General features: G+C 47.8%; 3 protein-coding genes across 7 annotated transcripts in view; 1 reads left to right on the top strand and 2 right to left on the bottom strand.

Annotated features, from left to right (window-relative positions):
- The window catches only part of LOC125993948 (C-type mannose receptor 2), a 77,936-nt gene that overhangs the window by 16,743 nt on the left and 36,055 nt on the right, over nucleotides 1–25,138 (top strand). The gene's annotated exons all lie outside the window — the stretch shown is intronic.
- Nucleotides 1,199–7,444, bottom strand: LOC125994188 (fibroblast growth factor 10-like). Of its 2 annotated transcripts, XM_049763423.2 has the most exons (4): nucleotides 5,366–7,444; nucleotides 1,929–2,032; nucleotides 1,600–1,829; nucleotides 1,199–1,236 (listed from the first exon to the last, which is right to left on the bottom strand). In XM_049763423.2, the coding sequence occupies exons 1-3, from the start codon at nucleotides 5,775–5,777 to the stop codon at nucleotides 1,638–1,640; spliced, it is 708 nt and encodes a 235-aa protein (XP_049619380.1). In that variant the 5' UTR covers nucleotides 5,778–7,444; the 3' UTR covers nucleotides 1,199–1,236; nucleotides 1,600–1,637. The 2 variants fall into 2 exon arrangements, with proteins under 2 accessions (XP_049619380.1, XP_049619379.1); XM_049763422.2 differs by having other exon boundaries at nucleotides 1,199–1,829.
- LOC125993959 (A disintegrin and metalloproteinase with thrombospondin motifs 12) lies at nucleotides 9,496–24,944 on the bottom strand. Of its 3 annotated transcripts, none has more exons than XM_049763016.2 (28): nucleotides 24,779–24,944; nucleotides 24,060–24,206; nucleotides 23,728–23,931; nucleotides 23,323–23,476; nucleotides 21,761–23,246; nucleotides 21,114–21,466; nucleotides 16,800–16,977; nucleotides 16,450–16,640; nucleotides 16,119–16,202; nucleotides 15,895–16,019; nucleotides 15,662–15,811; nucleotides 15,431–15,574; nucleotides 15,219–15,363; nucleotides 14,996–15,088; nucleotides 14,769–14,914; nucleotides 14,531–14,700; nucleotides 14,141–14,274; nucleotides 13,896–14,016; nucleotides 13,131–13,375; nucleotides 12,902–13,043; nucleotides 12,571–12,697; nucleotides 12,279–12,489; nucleotides 11,281–12,207; nucleotides 10,813–10,965; nucleotides 10,576–10,752; nucleotides 10,358–10,504; nucleotides 10,064–10,217; nucleotides 9,496–10,005 (listed from the first exon to the last, which is right to left on the bottom strand). In XM_049763016.2, the coding sequence occupies exons 5-28, from the start codon at nucleotides 21,876–21,878 to the stop codon at nucleotides 9,890–9,892; spliced, it is 4,551 nt and encodes a 1,516-aa protein (XP_049618973.1). In that variant the 5' UTR covers nucleotides 21,879–23,246; nucleotides 23,323–23,476; nucleotides 23,728–23,931; nucleotides 24,060–24,206; nucleotides 24,779–24,944; the 3' UTR covers nucleotides 9,496–9,889. The 3 variants fall into 3 exon arrangements, with proteins under 3 accessions (XP_049618973.1, XP_068506271.1, XP_068506270.1); XM_068650170.1 differs by having other exon boundaries at nucleotides 21,761–21,802; XM_068650169.1 differs by having other exon boundaries at nucleotides 24,060–24,228; nucleotides 24,779–24,942.

Raw genomic sequence — 25,138 nt, 5'->3', positions numbered from 1 at the left:
CGCCTGAATGTGAGGACCTACTTTGATAAAAGATTGCCGCAGCTATTTTCTCTCATTGCTGTCCCCCATATGTCAGTGTCGTAGAGGAAGTTGGAATACTTTCAAGTGTCGGGGGGACTGCACATGATGACAAACGACACTGGTGCTAATGATGGAGGAGGAGTCGGGCACAAGTGTGTTTGCTGATAGGCCGTGTTCCTTACAAGGCCACTATTCATTAGCTCCATTTAAGCTATTTCCCTGGTGTCCCATTATATAGTAAAGAGCCATTAGGAATGAATTACAGAAAATTCAAGGCTAATCTGTGGTTGACTTTCCATCCAGGGGTCCAAAGACTTCACTTTGTTAACCCAAATGATCTCGGATTTCGCAATGTCAACTATATTGTCTGATACAGTAAATGTCACTGGAGGAATGCATGGCAGCAGTTCTCATTCCACAAAGGTAGGTGGTCTCTCACTGAGTGCTTGTGAATGTTTTGCAAATGTAATTAGGTCATTTGGTTTATTTTTTGGTCAGGGTTAAGTAAAGGTTGCAAAGACTTTTGCAAACAGTCCGTCCGTCCGTCCCTCCCTCCCTCCCTCCCTCCATCCATCCATCCATCCATCCATCCATCCATCCAGCCATCCATCCACAGAAAAATGTCAGTCTCAGGGTCAACAGTTGAGAACGATTTCTTTATATCGTGCCAGAGTTCCTGAGATACACCAAGATAGATAGCCGTCGGGACAGGATAAAAGGACACGAGGTCCGGAAGCTTGTGGCGTTAATGTTTTCCCCGCCCGCCCGCCCGCCCGCACTCATTTGGTGTGGCATCATCTGTCACTGATTAGCACGCTTGTGCCTGTCGACTTAAGGAAGTGGGTGGTCAGACGTACTAGGTCATGTTGTTCCTCTTCTAGGTTCTTCTAAATTCATATTTTCAGCAGGTGCTTCAGTGTCGATGCTCACCTCGGGTGTGGTCGACTCCAATTCAGTTCCGCCTGCTGTATCAGCGTAGCGTACTCCCACTCCCCCCTGTCTTGTCTTTATGTTTCCGCTCGGTTTGGGAGATAATCAGAGCAATGGTTGCCACATGCATTAGCCAGCCTTCAGTCATTAATGCTTGCCTTGTCAGCCATGCAGATAAGGACTCGCATACCGTGAAGCCAAACACTCGCAAAAGCCAAGAGTGTGCGGTCAACAAAACAGATGGAGAGGAGAAAAACTCGATTTTATTTCCACTTGATAAAGATCCTATAAAAAAAAAAAAAAAGAAGTAAAGAATGCCAAGGAATGCTCACATTGTAAGTGTTCCCATCCAGTTAAATAATCGCAAAATAAATAAATCGGTAGAGTGGAGGCGTTGAACATTTGCTTTGTTGTGTTCTCTCATGATAAACGGGACATGTCTGCATCTACGCTCGCTGGGAGAGTTTATATTATATTATTTCATTTGCCATTTAGCTCCTGTTTGGCACAGAAATAAGATAAATATTGCATCCTGTGCCACAAACACACCCTCCTCTCTAAAATAAAGTACACAATCCCGGTTGTTTGTCAGTGTTAGTGCCTTATTTCTAAAAAAAACAAAAAAAAAAAGTCCAAGTAAGTCTTCACCTTCAGGAGAGGAACGTCTCTTTTCACCAGTGCTGCATTCACGCCATGATTGGAAGGAAGTGGGTGACCGTGTTTTTCCTGCGAGTTCTTTTGCCTCGCACGGGCCTCCCATGGATGTTCAGACCCACAAACATCTGCCGCTTCTTGTTCTTCCACTCGGCCGACGCGTATGTGTTGTAGCCGTTTTCTTCTATGCGTTCCTTTAGGGTGCAGTCGATGCCAAACTCCCTCTTTAAAAAAAAAAAAAAATGTAAAAGGAAAAAATCATTTTTCATTATTATTTTTTTTTTAATAAGTTCAGGGTGATGTGTCGAGACAAAAGTTCTCACCGCGCCGTAGAGCTCTCCCTTCCTGCTGATTGCCAGATAGTAGTTGCTGTGCAGCCCTTTGATAGCCACCACTCCCACGTCCACCGATGTGATTTCCAGAATACCTGCAAAACAGTAACAAGCATTCCGTTCATACGTGTGTGTGTGTGTGTATGTGTGTGTGTGTGAGAGAGAGAGAGACAATACTCAGATGTTAAGTGTTTTCCTGCTGCAGATAAGAGAACAATGCTCACCGTCTGTCACTTGTGTCATTCACTCCTGTATTTTGTGCACATCAACCAAAATATGATTACAATTAGAAAGCCCTACACCAAGAGAACACAGAATGAGAGACGTTTCCAATTAGAGCGCCTCGTTGTCGCCGACTAGGAGGGGGGAAAAAATGTCTTCACATTTGACAGCCGCCGTGAGGTTGGTGGCATTCATACTGCAATGATGCCTTAAGTGGGTGTGGGGACTTTGTTGGACTGGTGGTGATCGTCGGGCATTCAATGTTTGTTCTCGGGAAGTGTCTGTCTGGAGGTCCCGTGATTGTCTCCTTCACTACTTGCATCCTCGCATGGGGAGATAAACGTCACGTATTGACACCCTTTGATCAACACCGCTCTTCTGTCTGATCATTGCTTCCGCCTACACCCTGTTCCGGATGTGAGCGGAGCACGCAGGTGTGTCCCAAAAGAAGAACGCCGAGTTCTCTCCTTGTCCGCGAGGTCGTGACTGTATCCATTTCGAGTTCAAACGGTGGCACCTCAGGGCGATGAGGTCTGAAGCGGCGAGGCGGCGGCAGCGGGGACTGTGACACATCGGCCATTGAAGATCTGAGAGGAGCCGCTTTCTGTGCGCTGATCAGGTGTCTGGGATGAAGTGAGGATGTAAGACAATCTACGAGCGGCTCTGGCCGCTCCGTAAACATGGCAGGGATGAAAAGCCGGAGAACAGAGGATGACAGTGAGACCGGTGGGGGGGGGGATTAGAAAAGGCTGCAATGATCACTGATCAAAGTCGGCCACCGGAGGCAGGGGCGAGACAGCTTGGATAAAGGAGCCACTGGCTCACACGATGTGCCCGAGTAGGTGGATATATACGCTCGGCATCGCTTACAATCGTTGCCAGAGCTGCTCAGTGACTGACGTACGTCATACTGAAAGCTCCGTCTCATGTCGCTAAAATTCATAAAGTCAGCTCAAATGAAAGCATTCACAGTCAGGACATGAATGTCTTAGCGTCATCAAAACGGAAGCAAGCACACAAAATGTGAATGTTGGAAAAAAAAAACCAACAAAAAAAAACACGTAAAACTGACCTGTGAGGAAAAAAAAGTACTTTTCACTACAAATGTTACCCCAATGTGTGACTACTGAAAACTGTAATTGCTAGTTTTTAAAAGATGAAGACAAACGGATGCGATTTTTTCCCCAAAGATACGAGAAGGCGTGCGCTTTGCAGCTTGTTGTGCTCTCCTTGCTCATTCTTGATTCATACCTGGGTTCTTCCTCTCGATATAACGTTTTATCTTCCCAGCTGTCTCAGAATAAGGTGTCTTCCTCATGCTGTCTGTCTGGCTATGTACTAGCAGCACTTGAAAAGGACCACACTAAGCGTATGTACATTTCAATGAAAAGATATACATCTCTCCCCGCCCAAGCTCCATCTGTTTTTTCCCACTTGCACAAACTCACGATATATGTCCACAAGCCTCTCACATGGCACCTCCACACACACACATGAACATATGCACGCTCATTGTCAGGCAACTTAGTCTTATATTTTTTTCCTTTTTGCACTCCACCACGTGCTTGTGCCGAGAGGTACTTAGCAAAGAATCTGGCTCTGTACGATATCTCGTTCCAAGCTTCACACATGCTCCCAGCGGGTCGGAAAGCCATGTGGGACAGTTTTACGCTGGCATCCCCATAAATCTGTGGGGGACTGGATACGGGCTCTTTGAGCCGGGTCCCGGCCGGCAGGTCTGCAGGCAGCACCCAAAACCGGAGTTTGCACATCCTAAGCACCTTCATAAATCTCATTAGAGGGAACGCTCATATCGACGTTGCGTTTCGATGCTCGGGCTGGACACGGCTGTTCCAGCGCTCACGGAACAAAAACGGGATATTTTGTCACTTCAAGGGACTGCGCGGAGTCTACAAAAGACATCAGACCTGGGATCATGTCTGGCCCCGGGGAGCAAAAACTGAAGGTGCCGTTGTGTGGGTGTCCTTTACCGTGTGAACCTGATACAAGAGCACAAAATCCACACGGTCACCCCCTCGGGACAGAGAAACGCCATTGACGCACGACTTTGATGTGCCCAACCACAATGATTAGCCTGCCGTGCCATTCATAAACTTGCACGTCCAACTCGCCCCCGCGAGGCGAAGGTTGCGCTCGCTGACTCCCTGTGACTTTTGAAAAGGGCAACGCACACACTCTCCAAAGTGAGGCCTTCTCGGCCGACACAAGGCTAAATCAGCTCTCGCGTGCACATAAACTTTCAGACGCATTTGCGCACCGCTAATATAAAAGTCAAGTCGCCTGTGTACCGTGCGTGTCACTTTTTACGACTTAAAAGAAACATGTCACAAATACGGCAGTAAAGGCATCAGCGTTTAATACGGGTGATAAATAAAGTTGCTTCTGTCATGACCTTGTCAAAACAAAAAAAATCTCCCCTGACGTTGTTGCTCGCTTTGATTGAAAGTGTGGTTTAGCATTCCCGGGGGAACATTAAAAGGTTACGCGCGTTCGCTCGGGGTTGGGAGGAAAAAAAAAAAAAAAAGCATGTGAGCGAGCACTTGCGGTCGTTGCCAGCTTTACGGTCACACACCCACTGGGGCATGTGAGAGCATGGCCACGCACACGCGACGACGCACACCGATACGTGTAATTGCGCTTCTCAAAAACAAACAGCTTGTAATTTGCTCAACTGGGAGATACAGAGAGGCAGGAGGATTATGGAAGCATCATTGTGCTTGACATCCGTACCCCCCCCCCCCCCCCCCCTTTATCAGCGTTTACTCTGGGCTGTGAAGACAACCTGATAACGGCTGGCCGGGTTATCTGCCTCTGCTCCGTTTAAAGCCATCGGAGGGCTACTAACTCTATGCCGAGTGTTTGGACAGATCAGATAATGTCCGATGTCTGGTTTGGAACCCAACGACCGGGAATGCTTGGACTCGTAGTACAGAATCGAACTCCCTGAAGGTCATTTTTGTTTCTCTAGAGGTGTCCAAATTTGGTCCACGAGGGCCGCTATCCTGCAGATTGTGTATTTCTCCAGCACACATGATTCAAAAGATCAGCTCATCAGAAAACTCTGCAGAAGCTTGATAAGGATCATGATGGTTTGAACTCGGTGTGTAACGTCTAAAAGACCCAGGATGGCGGCAATCCTCGAGGACCAGATGTCACTTAACGTTTGATTCCTGTCGATTACTTACTGAGAGGATCATCCTTGCTCTTTGTTCCATTGACCCTTCCGTTCTTGTCGATCCTCAGGAAAAATTTCTGGAAAGAGAACAGCTTCCTCCTCCGTATGTCTCCTTGGAGATGGTTGTAACTGCGCACGTGCCTACCCTGCGGCCCCCCAGTCCGAGCCGGGGGCTTGTAGACGCTTTCTGAAATGTTCAGCGGACTCGGCGCTACGGTGAGCCTCAGTCTGTGATTGCAGGCTGCTCGGGGAAGGGAGACAGCGAGAGCGACCAGGGCTAGCAGCAGAGACCGCGAGGAAAACAGCGTGGCGGTGGCGGCGGGCCTCAACCAGTGGCCGCTCCCGGAGCGAGAATGAGCCCCAAAGTCAGTGGTGGAGCAGGACAAGGCAGCCTTACTCCCTCCAGCAGCACATCTGATCATGGTAGTGTGCTGGGTGGAGGACTGGAGGCAGCCTCAGAGCTTGGGACATGCTGCTGGGGGCGCAGATAGACTGGGAGGAAGGGAGGGCAGGGAGGGGAGCCCTCCACACTCCGGCTCAGATATTCCCCCCCTGCAGGATCCAAATTATGCAGCACCTGTATGAAATCCTTCCATTTCCCTTTGTCTGATGTTTGACCTAAAAAGCGTCTCAGTCAGCCAGACTTTATTCCTCCAAGTTCTGTACTTTTGGGAAGTCTGCAGGAAGGAACATCAATGGAGTGAAAAAAGTAGAAAATCAGCTTCTGGTTCCTCATTCAGCAGATCCACTGGAAAACTGTTCTGGTGGTTGCCGTCCTGTGGGTCCCTAGGTCCAGAAAGCCGCTATAGTTGGGCAAAAAAAAAAAAGTTCATCCAGTTGGAAAGCTCCCTCATCTGGTGTATTCAAATGACGGGCAGCGTGCAGCGGAGCTCGCTACCGGCCAGACTCCACGTGTGCCGTCGAGCCTCGGTGAAGTTTCGGGTGTGTCAGATAATCCATCCGACTCGTCTCTCTCCTCATCTGGAGCTGCCGCCTCCCCGAAAGATGGCTGCAAACTATCGCGCAGCACCGAGGCGCTCGGGCACTGAGACTTGGGACCTCCTCCTCCTCCTCCTGGTTTTTGTCAAGCCTTTGATGTGAGGAAACCTGCTGCCATGTCTTCACCTGAAGGCTGATCACTAAAAATGAGTGTGCAGCACGCGGTCGTGCGACTTTTAGGTACTTGAGCCCTCCCTCGCTCACACCCTGTGCGTGCGTGTGTGCGTGCGTGCGTGCATGCGTGCGTGCGTGCGTGCCTCCTTGCCCACTAGTCTTAACTTTTGAGACTGTGCGAGAAGTGATCACAGCTTTGCTATGATGCTTTATGCTAATGTTAGCTAAAACTAATTGTGGGTTTTGCTCAGTGCTGTACACGAAACAAAAAGTTAAGGATTGAGCTACTGTGTTAAAAATATTTGGGAAATTCTTCACGTTTTATTAAAACGCTTTTAAGAAGAAAAGATAGAATGCCGTAAAGATATTTTACAGGAAGATTTGAGCCAAAGGCCTTGTGGATGAATCAGGTTAAGTGGACATTGCTGCTACTTGTTCATCTCAGCCACCTGAACATTGTCTTGGCCTCAAGGAACTTTTTGATTTTTCAATGACACGTGACTTCCTCTCATACTCATCAGTGTGTTGTCAGGTCTTTTAAACCGTCAAATAAACAAAAGTCTGAGGTGGAGTGCATAAGGTTAGCTTCCTCAGCGAGCACAATATTGTAACAACTTTTTATTAGCAATTAAGCTAATTGTTTCACCATTTTTAAAGATTTTTTTTTTTTCCTCTGCTTTCCATGGAAAATACATAGTACGTGATTTTCAAAATAGCAAAATCGGGCCATGGAATTGATTGAGGCAAAAACTCACCTGTCACCAAAACTGCGGTGCCGTTCATAAAACATGCAGGGCAATATTGTTTGAAATTTCAAGCGTGGGGAAGCCGGTGGTAAATGACAACTCAATAAGTGTAACGCACTGAAAGTGTGTTTCCGTTTTCAGGCCAATGACCTTGCCAGCGACATAAATCAGAAAGTAAACTGACATTTTTAACTCCAGCAAACCTGCGCTGGCACTCTTATCTCATTTCCACTGACCTTCGTGTCTTTAATGTCGACGTCTGGACTCTTGCTCACTTTCCCGCCACTTTTTTACTGGCCGCTTTAACGTCCATCAACGATCTACGGCCAGAGCGGCGGTCTGGTCTCCACTGTGCGTGCTGCGCTTTATCTGAGGATGAAAACAAAACAATCTTATCAGCACTTCCTTTGCGGCGTCCCTTCCCTTCCCACTGTGATAGCCACAATCGGTGTAAAATATCAATTTGGGTCACAGCTAGTGGCAAGGGTTCTTGTTTGTTTGTTCCACCTCATTTTCTCAAACTGAAATCAAATAATCATAAAGTAAAAGAATAAATAATAACAAAAGAATGTATACAATAGTAAAAATGTAAGGGACTTGCTCTGGGCTTTCTTGTTCAGACACGTCGCGACGTCGTCCTCTCGGGCCTCCCTCGCAAAGACGTTAACATGCTCACAAGCTTTGCGGGATTTCTCGGGTGGCTAAGAAGCAAATTCTTCTCCGCATAAGCACACGTGGCAATATAAGTGGGATCTGGAGATGGTCTCAACTCAGCTTCAGCTTTTAGTTTTTCTTTGGAGACAAAGCTCCTTGAGTTGAATTTCAAAGTTCCTGAAAATTGGCAAGAAATGATTTCCTGATCCAGGCCTACATGATGGATGATGGTGCTGTATTAAAAATCAAACACTGGATTTTTATACACTCGAGTAGAGACTGGCGACTGACTACTTGGTGAACCCGGTGTACAACGAGCGTGTTGCAGTCGTGTGTCAGGACTCGGTGTTAGCCCCTCTTCTGCATACGCTATCATTAAGCAGATGTTTAGCGGGGGGGGGGGGGGGGGGGGAAGCCCCTCGCGCCATGTTTCTCCAACTCCGTATCCACATGTGGCGTGTGTGAGAATCAAACGCGCAAGTCGCAAACAAGCCAAGTGACCTATGGGAACCATGTGTGAGCTTACCCCGAGGCCCGCTGTGTGTGCGCCGGGTCACAGGAGGCTGAGGCTTTAATAAAGGAGCAGGTCTGGTACAGGGATGCCAGTCTGGGAGCCTGGGGATATGCAACCTGATGGGCTCCAGATGAGAGCCACCACGCTGGCTGGACCTTTTGCTACAAAGCTTGCACATGTTCCAGACATGTTTTTGTCACAGTCTGCTTGGATTGGATTTAAAAGGGCTCTTCGGAGATCACAGTTGAAGGTGGAAAGCCAGACACGCACACGCGCGCAACTAGAGTGACATTTTCATTTACAAATTGAAAAAAAAAAAATACAACCAGTTGTACCGCGACCTTCTTCTTATCACATTTGAAGATTTCATGTGACCCCAGTGTTATGTTGTTGGGATGTCTGGTAATCGGCAAGGTTATGTTTTTTTATTTTTTTTTTTCTTCAATGGATGCTTGTTGCATAATCGGGACAGGCTTACATTACGGCGCCCTGCTGAGTGTCAACTTCTACAGGACAAAGCAATTTACTTACTGGTCACATACTGGATGGAGTCATCAAGGCTTGGCTTTCCTCTGCAGCAACTGGTCCTATTGATGACATAGATATTAGTGAAAATGCGAATGTCTGACCTCTTTGAATGAGAATCCACTTACTTCACTCAATGTCTTCCGCACAATGTTCTTCTTCTACACACGCACAGCACTCAATTCACCTCGAGTCGTATTATAATCGACGACGGAAAAATCTTCTGTCGTTCAGCCCGTATTGCGCAATCGCTGTCAGATAAAGCGACACTTAGTGACGTAACACAACAAGGGCCGGTGTGTTAGGTAATGCACATTTTGCTTCATCACGGTAACGAATACATGGACAATCTCTGTTTGGAGACCTCAAAGGTCCGCCTTGACCCAGCATTGTGTTACTTCTTCCATTACTGCTGACCAACTCTCAGTGCCTGGCTTGAATGACACGCTGCTGTGTCATTCCGTGGCGCAGAGGAACCGTGGGCCAGATGAAAGGGATCCCTGAACCCGAGCCGGGCGCCGCTCGGGTTGTCGTAACACATCCTGCAGTATCTTAGCCGACCGACAATGAGGATGTCACAAAGCACAGTGTCTTTAATGGTCACATTTATTGCCGTGGAAGCACATGCCTGACATTGCTATGTACAAGATCATACAAAGACAGTAGGCATCGTTTGAGGGACCTGAGAGGGATGACCTGCAACGCCTCTTTGCTCACTTTCACACCAGAGAAGCACCACAGTTCAACTTAACAGAAGTACAATTGAAACTTTTTCCCCTACGCACAGTGCCGCCGCAATCATGAAAAGCGCAACGAGTACTAAACAAGCGTGTTATTAACAATGTAAAAGAGGTCAAATGTCATTATGTACATTCTGCTCATAGAAGTTGAAATTAGAAGCTGTATTTTGTACAGTTTTATGCGTAGTCGTGAAGTACAGTAAGTAGCCACAGGAAGGCGCCCCGCCCGCCCGCCCGCCCGTCTATGAGCCGCAGGTGCTACAACACTGTCTCTGCACCGACCTGAGAGAGCATCGGCCCAACAGCTTCAGTTTGTCGCAAAAGCGAGACGACATTGTGTTCTTCCTGCACACTGGGCCTGACAAAAGAGGAAGGCGGCTTACTCGTAGTCGAAACGCAAAAATGGTGTAACCAACCTGTGGTGGGCCGACATTGCTGCGTGTTGCATTTCCTGAGCGCTTCCGGTTTGGACATCTTCTCGCACAGGCCGTCTGGCATGATAGCAGAGTCCTGGGCATTCACGCAGGTGACGTCACGCCGCTGCTGACCTCCTCCGCAGCTCACCGAGCACTGCAAATTCAGAAGATACGATTTTCCAAGCGGCATGGGTCAAAGTCATCATCATCATCAGTTAGCCGGCACGCTAACAGCCTACCGGGGACTAATGTCGGCTAGCGGACGAGCGGCGTACTATGGTTACTGTCACAAACCTGCTCCCACTCTTCTGCTCTCCACTCAGCGCAAGGTTTCAAGCCGCACGACTCGGTGCTGTTTGGCCTGGGTGTCGGCCCACAACCTTGAGGAACCGGACAGTACACCAAGCGCTCTCGCATTCCCTCGCCGCAGCTCGCGGAGCACTGACGTGGGCAGACGTGACGTTTTGAAAATGAACAAGCTGGATCAAGCAGAAAACACAGAAGACACATACGGGTCCCCACGGTGACACGTTCCAGTCCGCGCAGGTCTTGAGGGGGCAAGTCAAAGTACTGACAGGTTTGCCGGACAGCGCCTGACAGTGGAACGGCCTGAGAGGACGGTGATTCTGGGAATCCACACACTGGACATCCCGGTAGCGCTTTCCTACCACCGCGCATTTCTCCGGACACTGCGGACAAGAGCAAAGTTCCGACACGGCGACAGAAATAAATTGGATTTAAGATGTTACCTTGCTCCAGCTACCGCTTTGCCAGATGGCACACGGCTGAAGACGGCAAGTGCGAGCGGGCTCGGGTTTCTTGGTGCCGGCGCAGTCCTCGTCCTTCTGGGAACTGCACGTCACCTTTCGCCATATTGCGCCAATTCCACATGTGGTTGAGCACTGGGGTGGGAAAACAAGTCTATTTTGAAGGAAGCGTCAATTAAAACGGATGAATGAGTTCCACTGATCATTCTTCTCGGGAGAGTGGTCTTCAACAAATCAACACAATCCAAGCCTGATGCAAAAAAACTAAACAAAAAGTTTCCGTTTAATATATAGAAAGAATTATTTCTAAAAGCCTCTACATAGCGTTTATGGTCATGCATGAGAACATAAGAGGTGTTGTTAAAGGGTTAGAACACTGTGACATTTTCAAAAATGTTGCCACAGCACTTAAACGGGATGATATACGACGGTCGTAAATTTTGCACCCACCTCGCTCCAGTTTCCTGCGAGCCAAAACACACCCAGCTCTCTTGGACCCTGAGTGCGCTGGGGAGGTGGTTGATTCTGGTTCCTGGAGCGGTTACCTCTGGACCGGGTTGAGCTTGTTTTGGCAGTGGCGTTCTTCTCGGGGGTGACAGCAGGCTTCTTTGTTTTAATCACCTTTATCGTGGTGCTGAGCGGCGCTTGCGTTGTGCGGAGGCCGCTTTTGGGCGGAACCCAACGTGACTTTAACGTGGGTGTAGTTAGACCAACGGCAAATGGGGTGCCGTGGCGACTGATCTCGGCAGTAGTGTGTGGGCTGAAGGAGGAAGATGTGGCGGCTTCTGTGGTTGGCTGCGGGCCAGGACTACTTGTTTGTAAAGCGGCTGCAGAAACGACATGCGGCATCGCCGTGGTTGATTGAAGAGGATTTGGGAGCCAATTGGTACCGACGTCCAGGTCAATGATCCCCTCCTCGTCCTCCTGCTCCACCGATGTCCTCTCTTGTACGATGTAGTCATAACCCGGAACGCTCGTCACCGCATCGGGTGTGCTTCCATCCTCGCTGTCCAAGATCTCCTCTGGTTCTATCTTTGCTACTCTTGGACTTTCCCCTCTTTTGTTAGTCTTCTCCACATCAAGGAAGGGGATTTTAGAGGTGAGTGATGTGGTCCTAGTCGTAGGTGTGGCGGAGGTGCTCGTGGGAGCGCCGGTGGTGGTGGAGGAAGGCTTGGGGGGGGTTCTCTTTGGTGGTGGGTAAACGCGGCGGTATTTTGGAGGAGATCCGGGTTGTCGCCGAAGACTCGAACTGGGGCAGCTCTGTAGAGCGCACAGCGATCTGGTGCGAGGCTTGGTCGCGAGGTCGCAGATGTTTTGGGGCGCTAAGGCACATGTCACATTGCGGGAACGGACGCCTCCTCCGCATGTCACCGGACACTGGAGAGACGACGGAGGAGTCGTTACCATATGGTCCAATGACACGGGAAGGGGAGAGAAGTCCGACTTACTTCTTCCCAGAGTCCAACGAGCCAGTCCTGTCCGCAGGGTATGTCTCGATTGCACGGCACGAGGGGTTTAGGTTTAAGCAGCTGCTTGCACTCCGCGGGATGGAGCACCCTCTCCTCACCGGAAACGGTGCGGACGCAGAGCACAGTACGCTTCCGCAAACCTTCCGATCCGCAGGCGGCCGAGCACTGCTGCCAGCCTCCCACCCACCACCTGAGGACCAAGGCAGAAACTCAGCGGTGACGACTGTCGAGTTAGGCACGCCGCTAATCAGGAGGATTCGACGCTACCGACCTGGCGGGGCAATCCATGTTCTTACACTTGCGTTGTCTGTCTTGCGGACGGACCTCTGGGTCGCACAGAGACTCGTCTACGACGCCGACGTCCGTCTCGAAGCAGCGCGCGGGCTGCTGCTGTTCACCTGAGACAGACAGGAGGACGTCACACTCAAGGCGCCCGGGGGCCAGATACGGCCCGCCGCATCTTTCTGTGCGGCCCGCGAGAACAAATCAAATTCGTGTCAGCACTGAAATTTTTAAATTGTCTTCAAGCTATTGCTAGCATTTCTTTTCACCATTCATCTTTTCAAAATATTTGAAATGATGACGATGATGACAGGCCTGACCTTGTCCACAAGTGGTGCTGCAGTCTGTCCATGCGCCATGTCTCCACCTGTAAATGGGTTCGATGACCTCATTTCCTGTCTCTTTGCTCTTCCTAATAGTGTACTCGTACTGGAGGCCAGGGTTCTTCTCCTGAAACAACAACTGGACAACGGCACGTCAATTCTTCTACCTATCCATCCATCCAGACGTTGGTCTTGACGCATTTCAAGTCGGGACAGGGGGGCCTACCTGCAACACGACTGGCTCTTTGGTGGGTCCAGGCGCGGTGAGGTTCTCCATGTTCCCCTTACGTTGGTAGTAGAAGGTGGTCCCACCGGCCTGGTACTCCCCGTTCCACTGGATGATGTAGTTGCCGTTGAGAAAGTAGTCCTCCGAGCCTTGTCTCCTCAGCGCCAGGAAATTACCTGCCTCCTCAGTTTCCTTCACCAGGATGTCCCGGGCCCCCTCAGGTATCACCCCCACGTCCACGTACCCTGCCATAGATGGGGGTGGGGGGCGAAGTAATGGATGGGCCACCGTGGCTGCTTCTCTCTGATCTTTAATAGAGGGTGGGCTGCTAGTGTGTGTTCGGCGTGGGGGGCACTGCCGCCCTGTCTCTGCTTTTTATTGTCTGTGAATGGCGGAGGAGCAAGTAACTGCGAGTGGCTCTGTGGAGTTTAATGATGTTTGTGGGAAGGTGTGTGTGTGTGTGTGTGTGTGTGTGTGTGTGTGCGTGTGTGTGTGTGTGTGTGTGTGTCTTTCTTGCGCTTATGTCTACGCCTTTGAAGTGTTACACATCTGGCTGGTTATCTGAGAAAGATGCTGTGCCCAACAACAGAGGGAGAGAACATTGGCACGAGGGACATTGTTTAACCTTCGAGGGCCTTTTTTTTTTTTTTTTTTTTATCTGTAAAGTAACCTTTGCTCAGTCGGGACGATGAGTTACACTTGAGAGTTTGACCCTTGACCTACACGGGTGAATTGATGTGAATAAATGGAGTCTGAAAATCTCACCGAAGCCCTCTCCTTCCTCAAACGACTTGTAGACCGTCTTGCAGCTTGTGCCGTCACCCAAACACACTCCGCAACGATCCTCGACCGCATTTGAGTCGATGCCGTAGTCGCAGCCCACCTCCTTTGGACAAAAGGCGTGGGTAAACGTCAGCTGAGGCCGATTACATAAGAGAAACTTGAATCTGTGGAAGCTTTTGGTAACTTGCTATTCAGCCTCCCCAGCCTTTCTTACCCAGCCACACTACCTTGCACACTCCGTTGACGCAGATGTTTCTGGAGTTGTTGTTCATGAAGCACGGCGTTCCGTCCGTCACCGTGTCGAGCATCTTCTCCGAAAAATACTCGCTGTCGGGCCGGCAGTGGAGCTCGCAAGGGTTTACTGTAAAAGCCGGTGGGGGAGAATATTTTACAAGTATGTTTCATGAAAACAAGCAAAAGTGGGCTACACGGTGAAGTCTCGAGATTTTATTTTCAAGATATTTTATGATGACAATCTTTCGGGGGCGCTAAAATGACCTAAACAGGTCTGATACACCTGTGGCGATTACATTGTGAATGCTGCCCCCTACTGGAAGACACACACATGGCCACAACTTGCCAAAACTTGCATGCGTGGGGTCCGCGTGAGTACTCACAGGGGTTAGCCACAGGAATCCATTTGTAGAGCTCGTTTTGGTAGGGCACGGTGTCAAACTCGCTGCACAGCATCTCTCTAAAGGTGGGCTTATCCTTCTGGCAGGCTCTCGTGTTACACGTCCGATAGCGCTTCCTCTCACCAGTGCAGTACTTGCCGCCAAACTCTGGCCTGAGGGCACGGCTCACGTGATGTCATGGAGTCGCAACTATAAACATCAATGTAAAATACGCTCTTACTTTGGGTTGCTACATTCTCTTTCGGCTGATTGAACTCCAGTGCCGCAAGTCCTGGAGCAGTGAGACCACGTCGCCCATTGCCCCCAGCCTCCGTTCACCGTCTCGGGCAGCTTGCCCACAATCACGCACTCTCCGGAGATACACCACTGAGGCCAAAGCACGTGACATTTGATGATGAGGGGACAACCACAAGCCGGCGCCATCCCGAAGCGGTCGGACGCCGATACCTTTTCCGGCCCGCATCGAGTCCCGTCAATGGGCGAGTCCAGTTTGGAGCGACAGGAGCCGTTCACGGAGCACCAAAGAATCTGGCAAACGTTCTGAGGAATGACAGAAATCGGACGATTTCATGTGCTGACGTGGCTCTGGATTACATCAGGTACGTAAGTCTACACCGGAAGCTGCGCTCAGCGCAGGTATTCACGTTTTTGATCTCATGAGTGCACTTACATCCACCTCGTGGCAGTAGGTAGCGTTGGGCCCGTACTGGAGCTGACATTGGTGGTGCGTTGTGTAGCGAACGCCAAGGCGTGCCAGAGGGGTGGTGAGGTCTCTTTTGGAAGGACGGTCGTCCAGGCAGAAACCCCATCCGCGACTGAAAGATAATGGAGTTTTTTTGTTGTTGTACGAATTTGTCGCCAAAGGACCGAAAGTGAGCTCACTCGAGGAAGCGTGTGATGTAGTCCTTGGAGCAGGATGACCAAGTGAGAGGCGAGCTGTCGTACATCAGCTGTCTGGACATGATGAAGGGGTGCCTCCCTCCCACCTCGCAGTCGTTCCCTTGGCCGTCGTGATGGATTCCAAAGCTGTGCTCGAGCGTAGCCCGCAAGAAGAACAGCTGCAATTTGCTGGTACTGCACGCGTGAGATGCTCTTCCGTCGTTTAAGACGCACCTATGACCCATTTCGTGGGCAATGGTGAAGGCCACGGGTAAGCCGGAATCCTCGTTGATGTTGCAGCTGCGGTGCGGCTGGCACATCCCAGAGAGGTGAGACAAGCCCAAGGTCTCGCAGGGTTGGTTCATTCCAGCGCAGATGTCCTTCCTGGGATGTCCAAACACAGGCCAGGCCGAGGAACATTTGGAACACTCGCTTCCTTTTCAAACCGTGTCTTGTGTTTCGCTTGCCTGGTGACCAACACGGCGACGTCGTGATGGGCTGGATGCGTGTCGCTCTGTGGATTTAAGTTCTTCTGCCAGGCGCAGAAGCTGGACAGAGTGGTGTCTGCATGGTGGGCGATCTTTAGACCTTTCTGTGTGGACAAACATGACATCAAAACAAAAAATTTGCATGAATTCATTCTCAACATAGAATCCAAAAATATATAGGAATATATAATCGCTGTGGCTACCTCTTCTCCTTGTAGCAGAATCAGACGAACCAAGAGGACATGGATGGCGTTGCCGATACTGGCGTCGTGGAAGATACCCGCCACCTTGCCGACATATTCAAAGGGAAGTATTGGTGAAAACCTTTTGTGTACAAACATTTGAGTTGCCATCAAGTGAGAAATGAAATAACATCTTTGCTCATCTGTCTGTTCGTTGAAGATGCGTTCAGTGACGGCGGAAAGCTGACCACTTTACATTTGAGCAAAGTGTCATTAATTAACCCTTTTGAAATGCACTCCAGAGATCAAGAATGGGAATAAAATGATGTCGCAAAATACTTGTGGCTCTCACCATGTTCATGATGGTGAAGATGTAGGACTCCACATTGTCGCTGCCGTGATAATCCATGAGCTTGGAATCGGCCACCACCATGGTCTCCACCCAGCGCTCCCTGCTGACCGAGCGCCGGGAGCGGGACTGCGTCGGGCCGTGCTCCCTCTCCCACTGCTCTCTCTCCCTCTCCACACGCACAGAGTCACCATCTGAGGCGGAAAAGTGAAAACCAATACGGTACCATACAAAAAGTTGTTTTTTCCACTTTTTGACATCCAAATACATTTTTGGATGAGCTAAAATTGCAAATCCCGATATTGCCATTGTCACTGTGCGTGAACCAGGAAGTAATCTGCGTCGATAAATACCTGCTACTCCGCACGGGCTGGGTGCCCGTCTACCCTCGGCGCTGCGTTTTTCCCTGTGCGTTACCGTGGCAACCCTGGGGAAGATGATGTGCGGCTCTGGGGAACCTGCAGGATCCCATGGAGATTTAGGGAGCGGCTCAATGAAGAAGTGGCCCTCGGGTAGGGAGAAGAAGCCTCTCTGTTTTGGGAGAAATGAGCCCAAGTGATTACGAGCCCGTGACATAGCTTGGTTGTTTTACGACGTGAAGTTTGAAACGCCAGCAGAAAAAGGTCATTTCTCATGCAGTCAGGTTCATCATTATTCATCAGGTGAGCTACGAGACATCCTCCGTTTCTTCTTTCTTTCCCCGCAGGCACATTCTGTCTGCAAAAAAGAAACGTCTCGCCAAGTATGAAATGCAAGTTCTTACTGGTGTGCAAGTGCTTTTTTTTTTTTCTTTTCAAACGCGCGCACATAAAAAGTTCATAGACGCGCCCTCTAGCACAAACAAAATGTTTCAGAAGGTTTGGGATTTTTTTTTTTTTCTTTCTTTCTTTAAAGGGGGGGACTTCACACCTTGTCTTTTTCACATCTGGCCCAGGTTGCAGGCGCTCTTCATAAACTCGATAGTGTGTGCGGACGTTGCGTTTAGGTGTTGGGTCCAAACAAGCCCGGACTGCTTTAAAGTCACTTGCATGGAAGTAAATTATGCAGACTGAGAGAATATAATAGGATGAAATAGCAATAATGCTGCTTTTATAAAGTGAAGTCAACCTCGCTTTCGATTGACAGCAGAGATTAAAACGTGTACAAATACATTGCTGCTGTACTTTGGTAGATATTTTAGGATCTGTCATTTGCTTGCATGATTGCTTGATTGAGAGTACTAAGAACAAATATTTACTCTGATACAATTGAGAGTTGATTTGTACACTTTTACAGTACTTTAGTTTCTCCAGCGTGCCAAAAGCAGCTGTGAGAAATCAGGCCATGTGCCGTGTCCTGCTGCGCTCCAGTTATGCACCATTCCAGTTTTTAGGTCATTCTGGACACTTTTGTGTGAGGAGGGGAGGAAAAAAAAAAAAAAATCCCCCAACATGTTCATGTGCACCGGATATCATTTTTCCTTTTTTGGGGCAGTTCAAGAAGTTCGTTTGGGGAGGCGCAGTCCCTTTGGACTTTGTTAGTCCACCTGTTGATCTGAATTTTGTAAAATAGGCCTCAAATAAAAAATGCACGAGTCAGCATTTTATTTATTTTTTCTAGTGGGTGGGAGATACTTTCTGAATATTCTCAACTACTAAATCATTGCAATTGTCATACAGAGCAGAGCAATGCTGCTAAGTTGGACGTTTGTGTAGGTGTTCTTTTTCAGACAGGAAACAACAAGTAGACTCCAAATTTATCTCGGTTGCTTCAAGACACGATTAATCAACAAGTTCACACAATCGAGAGAAATCTTGACAATCGATTATTATCCCTACCCATAGATATCACCTCTGTGGTAGTAGTGATGAGTGGTTTGCAAAAGAATTACTGAATTAAATGTAATTATGTAACAACGCTGATTTTATTTCCGTTAAAACAACATGCAATGGAATAATAAACGTTAGAACAAGGTTAAGCATTTTTTTGAATTCATTTTTCAAGTGGCTTTGCTGTACAAGGTTGCCTTTTATTTGGCATCCCCACCCAAAGTGAGAAGAAATGAAATAGGGAGGGAAATCTTTGGAGAACGGCCTTTGGCTATCAGTGTTGATGGACTCATCCACAAAGCATGTAATCTGATCAGTCCTCAGTGAAGTGACGGCTATTTCCCAGAGGCACAACTTGCAGCTGATTTCACTGCTCTCTCACAGTCTCCTTTATTGTCAGCAGGTTCTCACGCTAGCAGATAAAGCTCGCAAAGCAAAACACATAGAAACAATCAATACGCTGGGAGAAAAGTGGTTGCCCTGCTCGGTGTTTGGCTGCAAAGAGCAAAGCAGGTGGCGGAGTGCAGATGGGCCGGGCCGGGCCGGGAAGGAATGCCACGGGGAGGCCCATCCAAACACGTGTTGCTCTGCGTGATTCAGAAGATCTGCAAAGCCAATGTACTACGCCTGGGCTTGCGTGCTCTTTTATTGACACTACCTGAGCTCCGCAAATGATCATGTGCAACAACATCGAACAAATAGTTTTGCTCCTGTACTTAGAGACCCGGCGAAGTGAATTCAAAGATTTGTTTCTAAATCTGTTGTACATGTTTGAAGGTCATTGTTGAAAGGTACATTTTCCATTTGTACTTCTCAATTCAGTCGTTGAATCGGTACTAGTACTTCTACTTAATGGCAGTGTGCGAGTACGTTTACGCGCGCCAGTAAGTACGCTAACTCAAACGGGCGCCGCCTAACTATTGCATGAATATTTGGTCAGTTTTCGACTCTTGGGCCGAGAAAAGTATGAGGTCGGGCCGTTAATCCCTGGAACCCGGAGGAAGTGTGTTTTGTGTATGAGGTAGCGGTACCCCAGGAGGTTACCATAACACGATAAATACAACGACCATGTGGAACCGCTTAACGGCGCTTTCCTACTTCTGTGAGTTTCAAGTCTTGGCTGTTGGTGACCTTCTAGAACTTATTCGTGGGGAAACAGGTAGAGGGGAAGGGGTTGCTCGTTATACAATGAGCGCCTTTTAAGAGGATCGCTATTGCTAATAAGGTGGAGGGGATCATTACAGGAGAATTCCTTTCTGTCGGGTCAAAAACTATTTTCATTTATCTACGTGTCAGAAGAGAGAGAAGAAATTGGTGTAATAGGTCTAAACTTGTTTGGACTTGTTTAGCGGTGCGCCTCAGGGAATGGCTAAGCTTCTATGGAAAACGTGAAAAAAAACACAAAAAACATGAAAGGCAAATCTCAACAACTTTCACCCAGCCGTTGTGACCGATTCATATAATGGAGAGGAGCACAATTTGCTCAAAGAAATGTCACTTTGTCTTCTGCTCATAGGAAACAGAGAGTATCTGTGTTTACGAGACTGCTACACATCATTTTATCAGCTTTATCAAAAAGCTGTCGAGCATCGCTGATTTATTGCCTTTGTGCCTGTAGGTTTTTTTTTTTTTTTTCTTTTCCCAAACCCTTGTGCCAAAGGAAAATGACACACACACACACAGACAATCAGGCTGAATTTGAGCATTTTAAGTCATTTAAACTTTAAACATTTAAACTACAAGGAGCTTCACATTGTTGTACTAAACTCAAAGTAAAAAATATATATATATATGCATATATATAATTTTTCTTTTTGTCAAAAACTATGAAAATTAAACTGTAATATTGCAGATCTGGTTCTTTTTATTTTTCGGCAGTCTGGGTCTGTGCTGCCCCCACGTGAGTCTTGCTACTACGACGGACGTTCAGGTTGAAGAATAAAGACGATTCTCCGTAGACGCAAGATTATGTGTGTGGTATGGTTTGTATGAGGCACCTGACATTTTGAAAATCAGTGAAGATGTTAAATACCTAGACACGGGTTCCACGCTTCAGTGAACCAATGGAGCACACCAAAAGTGCCATCCTATCACATCCCGTGTACTATTTCTAAATGTTTCCGGTTCTCAGACTCTGCCTCTCTGCCTTATTTCTGGACACTGCAGTATTTGATGATCTGAACCTATTTCAGTTCCAACACCTATTTGGCTAATTATCACCGTTAGCATAAACGCACCAAGTGCAAAAATTAGGTTATATTTTGATGTTTGGGGTCGACTCGTCATCACGAGTGTATTGTTGAACCAGCTGTTGTTGTGCCCACTGTCCCTTCATCCATCCTGTTTTTGCTGTCTTTCGTCCCATTGTTCCTTTACTCTATCGCTCCATCTCAAATCAACTGGTCGAGGCAGACGGTCACCCCACGGAGCCTGGGTTGCGGCTGTGTTTTTTTTTTTTCTTTTTCTGGCCCGAGACTAACACTATACTCTACGTTTCCTCGCGCTGACCAGAGCTCTTCAAACTGATGAAAATATGGAAGCCATCCCTCAAAGGGACAAGGGAGCAAACTGGTTTGGCTTTCAGTGACAAAGATAGAGCGAAAGTGAGACCAAGAGGACAGGAAAGGGTCTCGTGGTGAGTCGATGAGGATCGACAACAGACGTCAGAGTGTCTGCTGAGGGGCCGCTCTGCAAACAGTGTCGGGAAGTGGCTCTTTGAAGGGGAAAACTAACACACACCATACTGTTTGGGGACGAAGGAACCAAGGCCTAATGCAAAACATGATGCAATTCACTCTCAACTAACAGCTAGCCAATCACACAGTAGTTAACGCATCGACTTGCATGGAGGTTCCTTACCAGCCCATTACACGTGCTGACGGCCGCCGTCCCCTTCACGCCCGAGACCTCGACGGTGCCGAGAAGATGGCAGGACGACCCGGCGGGAGTCCGCCGACTTTCCGTCCTGTCGGCGATGCCGTTACGCGTCTCCAAGACGTAGTCGCTCGAAAGGAGCTGATGGTTTTGCGTCAAATTGAGCATCAAAGCTCGTCCAGTGTAGTTGAGCTTGTAGTAAACGGGCCCCGCCGTCGCGCTGAGGTCTCGCCTGACTCGCCCATCCTTGAAGTGGTGGGACAGAGAGTGGGAGAGGAACTCTCCGTCAGCGTTGGTTCTCACAGGATGGATGACGGACCCTGCCTGAGGCACAGCACCTGTACAATTGAAATAAGTGGTGGGACAACAACAACAGTAAAAGAGTGTATGTTGCTGCATTGAACAGTTTGGGGTCATGGGGTTAAAAAAAAAAAAAACATTATTTGAATTACACGTATAATAAATTCATCAGAATGGTTTAAAATCATTGCTCTGTGCTAACTGGTGTTATAAAAAGTAGCTTGAAGTGAAAATATCTGGATTTGCCCTAGCCCTCAGGCAGTCGGTGCTCACTGAGCGCCAGCTTACTTTGAAATAGATTGAGTTGAGGTGTGAATGAGCAGCACACTGACCTTGTCCTGCAAGGAGAGAGAAGTTCAAGTCTTGGTGGCCGCCTTCCAGGAAGAAAACAAAGTGTTGCAGCAGAAGCAGAAGCCGAAGCAGAAGCGTGCACTCCTGCAACCATGGCATTATTTTATGGAAACAAACTCCAAGCTGTGGTAAAAGCAGCCCAGGCGGGTGTCGGGACCGACTTTGCTGACTATCTCATGACATGGAGGGGAGCGTCCTGCCTCGGCCGGGAAAACCAGCGAGGCTGCCTGCGCGGAGAAGGTGAAAGCTGAGGCGCTCGGGAGGAAGGAGGGAGGGCAGGAGGGAGGGAGGGGCGAAGGAGTGTTCTTTCCTTCTCGGAGGAGCACCAGGCTCCGTTGGTTCATGGGCTCCAACCTCGCCTCAACATGACGATGGACGCTCCTCAGCCTCACAGCTATGTGTCATGTCCCCTATTTTTATTAAGTGTAGCCTGTACCCATAAATGGGCTACTACTGTTTCCCTCGATCTTATTTCTGACAGTCTGAAAGCATAAACTGCATTTTTTCCTCCTCTGTGAAACGTCAAACAAAAGATAAATTTAGCGCAAATACGTTGAAGTTGATATGCGGGTTGCTCGTTCCACTAATACGGTTCTTCAATTTGCTTTGATCAGACGCTTTCTATATACAATTTTATATTAGAACGGAATAGCTGCAATGCTTTATTTAGTGTATCTGAGTGAAAGTGCTTCAACAGGATTGTTGGTAATTTTTTTTTAACAAAGCGGCTTAGGGTGCAAGCAAAGTGTTGGGACGGCATCGCCAATCGTAAATTACAAATATGGTCACAAGCTTCTTGTGTGTATGCGTGTCGCTTGACCTCTTCCTTCCTGCCCATAAACAATGACAAAAACAACATTTAACAGGAGCAGCGACAGCCAATAAAATCTCAAGATAATCGCAGGTCAGTTGAGTTTGTGACGTAACATTGTCAGCAGTATTGCTTGGATGTGTAGAACCGCACTGTTCCTCACATCGTGTGCCTCTCGTGTGGTGGGATGAATAAATAAATAAACAAGTATGAAATAGCTCGGTATCTTCGTATAGTTGCCCCGCTTCAAACTACAACCGACAATACTCAACACACTCCTTCCCAGATAGTGCTTTGAAATGTTCTGATTTAACAACGTCTTCTGACAAGAAAGAGAAAAGCTAAGGCAGCAGCTCTTAAAAATCTAGCTTTTTGTTTTAATTATGTGGAAGAAAAACCAACAAATAAGAAATTGCACTTAGTATTCATAATCCTATTTACACTATGCACATTTTAGAAGTCCATCCTGTTCTAAAAACTCCAGCAAAGTCATGATACTCCTGTGTTGTCTTCTGATAGGGGAGCCACATCCACATCTTTTAAACACATTACATTATATTTTGGTTGAGAGGCTCACATTCATCCTCTGCTACTTTTCATCATTTCTTTCTGACATGGAATCAAGTCCAGGCTTGCCGTCGACGGAGCTCATCCACCTTTTATTCGGACAGGAAAAGTTATTTGATTGCTTTTTTTTTTTTGGTGGAGTTTCTCAAAGTAGAGTTTCAATACCTTTGGAGCATGTGCGGGTGTGGTAGTTGGAGGTGGAGAGACTTTCTCAGGTAGTTGTAAGCTTTTGGACCATGCAAGTGGAGAGTGAGGGCAAAGTCTCGCTGGTCTCTAGTGTAGTCGTTGCCCTGTTTGGACAGCAGGTAGACCGGAAGACCTGTGATTCAAACAGAACTATATTGAATATGAAATGCTCGTGGAAGATTCCTGGGGGTGCACATCAGTGACGACCTGCCATCAATTTGTTACAGCCTCGATTTTTTTTTTTTTTTTTTTTTGAGGGGTGGGTGGCAGTCGTAAATATTGTCCTGTACTTCATAAAAACTAAGTCATGACACAAGGGCCAAATCCATTTAGGAAGCCAGACAAAGATGGCAAGCTCAAAAACAAAATCATTTGTCACTTCACCGTATTACGAATCCAGCTTCTCTGGGAGCTCTTTGTTAATGAGGTTCTTGCCCCTCGGATCCTCCAAAAGCCCAAACACTTGGCCCGCCGTTCTCTGTCCTTCACGTTCCTCAATTCACGCTCCAGATTCTCCACCCTCGTCAAGGCGTCCGTCAGTCGGACCTTGAGACCCGCGGGAGATGCAGGCAGTGCATAGCAGTGGTCCTAAAATAGGGATCCTCGTTTAAAATTTGGAGGGCTCAGGTTTCTCAAGATGTTGGAGCCTGATGATGTCGTGCTCATTGGCACGGAGCAATGGCAAATGTGCATTACCACAAAAAAAATTAACTCACTCAATGTATCCTTACAACATCAGGAGGAGGCTGGGATGGCTGTGACGGTGGCAAAGGTGGTTCGGTCGGTGGAACATTCTTTGCAGCAACGGTCGCCACCGACTCGCAAGCTTTCTTGGAAGTACGTGTTGTCCTGGTGAAGACTTGCTTATGTGGAGAGAAACAAAACCTTCAAAAATACATTTTTATAATGTTTGTAAACAAACGGCGCTATAGGCAAATAGTAGTTTACTACCACTGAGCAACTGACTTGAACTACAACGACAAAGCTTTCGCTCACTGTTATGGTATGTATAAAACGTATGGTATATATAAAACATTTTTTAGGGGGGATTATCGCTCCATAATTTTGCCAGTCTCTGAATGATCATGAATTCTCCTCACGTCTAGACTTAATGAGACCCACTTTTTGGACATCAACAAAACGCGTGCCCGGGATGAGTCTTGACGTGGGAGAATCCCAACACTTATATCCGCTTTGTTTTATTGACGCGTATCCGCAAAATTCCGTGCATCAAACAGCAATGGTCCTGTTCCGTCTTCCAATGAACCTGGCTGTTGTTGTTTTTTCCCTTTCTTTCTTTTTTGTAACAGATATGAGAGAAGACCGACTTTTATAAGCGAAAATGCCTACCGGGATGCTAGCGTCTTTCACCATTTAAATGTGACTGTAGTAAATTGACAAGTCAAGTCACATCCTTCGAGTTTTGTATACTTACTTATGGAATATGATTTTCTTGGCTTTCGTCTCCACCGTGCGCTTATTCACACAACCCAACGCAGCACAGTACTGAGGCATATCTTTGGGAATACTGCGGTGTCGATAAACCGCTCGAAAGTACCGCTCCAAAATGGCGGCTTCACAGACGTCCAGTGTTGCTACCCACAAGCCGGAAGTCGGATTTTAATTCATTTGGAAGAACGCTCTCAAAACAACTTCCCCTAGTTATTAGGTGAAATTATCCCACTTTTAAAATCCCTAGCCTTGATTATTGTTTTTTTCTTAACAATATTTAGCAAAGATGATTTGAGGGTATTTGCATCCAAATCAGGTAAATGGCATAGACAACACAATTTAT

This window comes from Syngnathus scovelli, chromosome 3 (assembly GCF_024217435.2).
Source record: "Syngnathus scovelli strain Florida chromosome 3, RoL_Ssco_1.2, whole genome shotgun sequence".
Classification (NCBI taxonomy): Eukaryota; Metazoa; Chordata; class Actinopteri; order Syngnathiformes; family Syngnathidae; genus Syngnathus; species Syngnathus scovelli.
The sequence above is the reverse complement of the archived record's forward strand: the minus strand, read 5'-3'. Positions and strand labels throughout refer to the sequence as shown.